The 1,662-nt window shown below is 37.3% G+C and overlaps 1 protein-coding gene across 1 annotated transcript in view; it reads right to left on the bottom strand.

The window, feature by feature from the left end:
• Window positions 1-1,658: 1,658 nt before the first annotated feature.
• The window catches only part of Cbr-mab-9.1, a gene marked incomplete at both ends in the record, with an annotated part of 3,750 nt that continues 3,746 nt past the window's right edge, over window positions 1,659-1,662 (bottom strand). Inside the window, one exon of the mRNA XM_002632146.2 lies at window positions 1,659-1,662. This exon is cut by the window's right edge and continues 180 nt beyond it. Coding sequence (XP_002632192.2) covers window positions 1,659-1,662 — 4 coding nt within the window.

Here is a 1,662-nt window from a genome sequence, read left to right as displayed (position 1 = left end):
GCGTTAGCGTATGCAAATGTGAATCAGCAGCCACAAGATATCACTAGGAATGGAGCTGTCAAAGAAGGAAATCACTTAAGGGCGAGTAAAAAAAATTTATTTTGTCAAGGGGTGAAAATTAGAGCTAGGGAGATCAGATATAAGCTCGAATCGATATGGTCTCTATAATAATAGGTTTGGTCACTGTTCTAATAGGTATTATCACTTTTCTAATAGGTATGGTCATTTTTTTCTAATAGATATCGTAACTTGTCTAACAGGCATGGTCATTTTTCTAATAGGTATTATCACTTTTTTCAATAGGTATGGTCACTTTTCTCATAGGTAAGGTCACATTTCTAATAGGTATTATCATTTTTCGAATAGGTATTGTAACTGGTCTAAGAGATATGGTAACTTTTCTAATAGGTATGGTTAGGCACCGCAATGAAAGGGGGCGTGGCGACCAAATTTTTCTCCCCTTTTCAGAAATCCATCTTTGAAGGCTTGTACCGGGCGTTAGAAACCCATTATTTTTTTGGTGAGAACTTGTCCCTATGTAATCGACTACGCTGAATCCAATGAAATTATCAGTTCTTCGATAACTTTATTATTTTGATTCGAAAACTTCGAAAAATAGAAGTGGGACTGACAAAGTGGACTAAAAGTGCTGGATGGAAGTTCGCGCCATTAGATTTTTTAATGGATTCTGATAGTTTATGAACTGGGGGATTGGATTTTGAAATAAAATCAAAATTCTAACGACGCCCTTGTTTCACAATTTTCAGCCAAAGTTCCAGCTAAAATAAATAAAAAATTTCAGCGATGACCCCAATTTTTTTTTGCATATTATGGTAAAACTAAGTCTTGTGTATACTTCTGCCAATTTTCAGAAAGATTGGATACCTCTAAGTAGTTTTGATACTCATCCGAAAATTCCAAACTTTCAAAATTTTCAGTTTTTGGAAGTTTTGAAGGTGACACAGGTGAGCGCCACCGATTTTCTTTTCACCATAAGATTCTACGCAAAATTTGCCACTAAGAGCAATTATAATTAAAAAATTCTATCGACGCCCTTAATGTGTTATACGTCTGTTTCCTTATCATTCACAGATCAATTTCTTTAAAACATAGGAAGAAAGCAACACCGGAAGAAGGCAGCAGGCAGCGAAGAGTCGCACATTCATATTTTCCCTCTAAAGCTACCACCGCGAGTGCAGCCGTGGCCGACTGGATAGTGGGTGCGCGCGCCGATCTGACGCAGGCGGAGGTTCGGGTCTCTCTCGCGTCTAATAGCTTTTTCTTTAATTTCCTTCACGAATTTTCCGCGCCGCAGTATTGCAAGCTTCTAAACCCCGCCCACTTTTCTGCGCACCGCAAAAAAATGAGGAGAAAGTCAGTACATTGAGGTCTGGTACAAAATGGTGTGTAACTCGGGATTGAATGAAGATTTTTCGCTGAAATTTTGGGAATAGACTTCTGTAAAGTAGGAGAAGACAATCCAACAATAAAAACTGGGAAAAATCTATTTTGAAAATTTTGTTGTGGTGCCTAGGTATGGTCACTTTTTTCAAAGGTTCCTTGCCCTTTTAAAACATTTTCAATTTTATGAAATCTAAATTGAAGATCATAATCTCATTTTTTACAGGTAGACTTAAATGACACATCATCAGATGAGCTTAT

Source organism: Caenorhabditis briggsae (genome assembly GCF_000004555.2).
Source record: "Caenorhabditis briggsae complete genome, chrII, whole genome shotgun sequence".
Taxonomy (NCBI): Eukaryota; Metazoa; Nematoda; class Chromadorea; order Rhabditida; family Rhabditidae; genus Caenorhabditis; species Caenorhabditis briggsae.
This window is presented reverse-complemented; position numbering and strand designations above follow the sequence as displayed.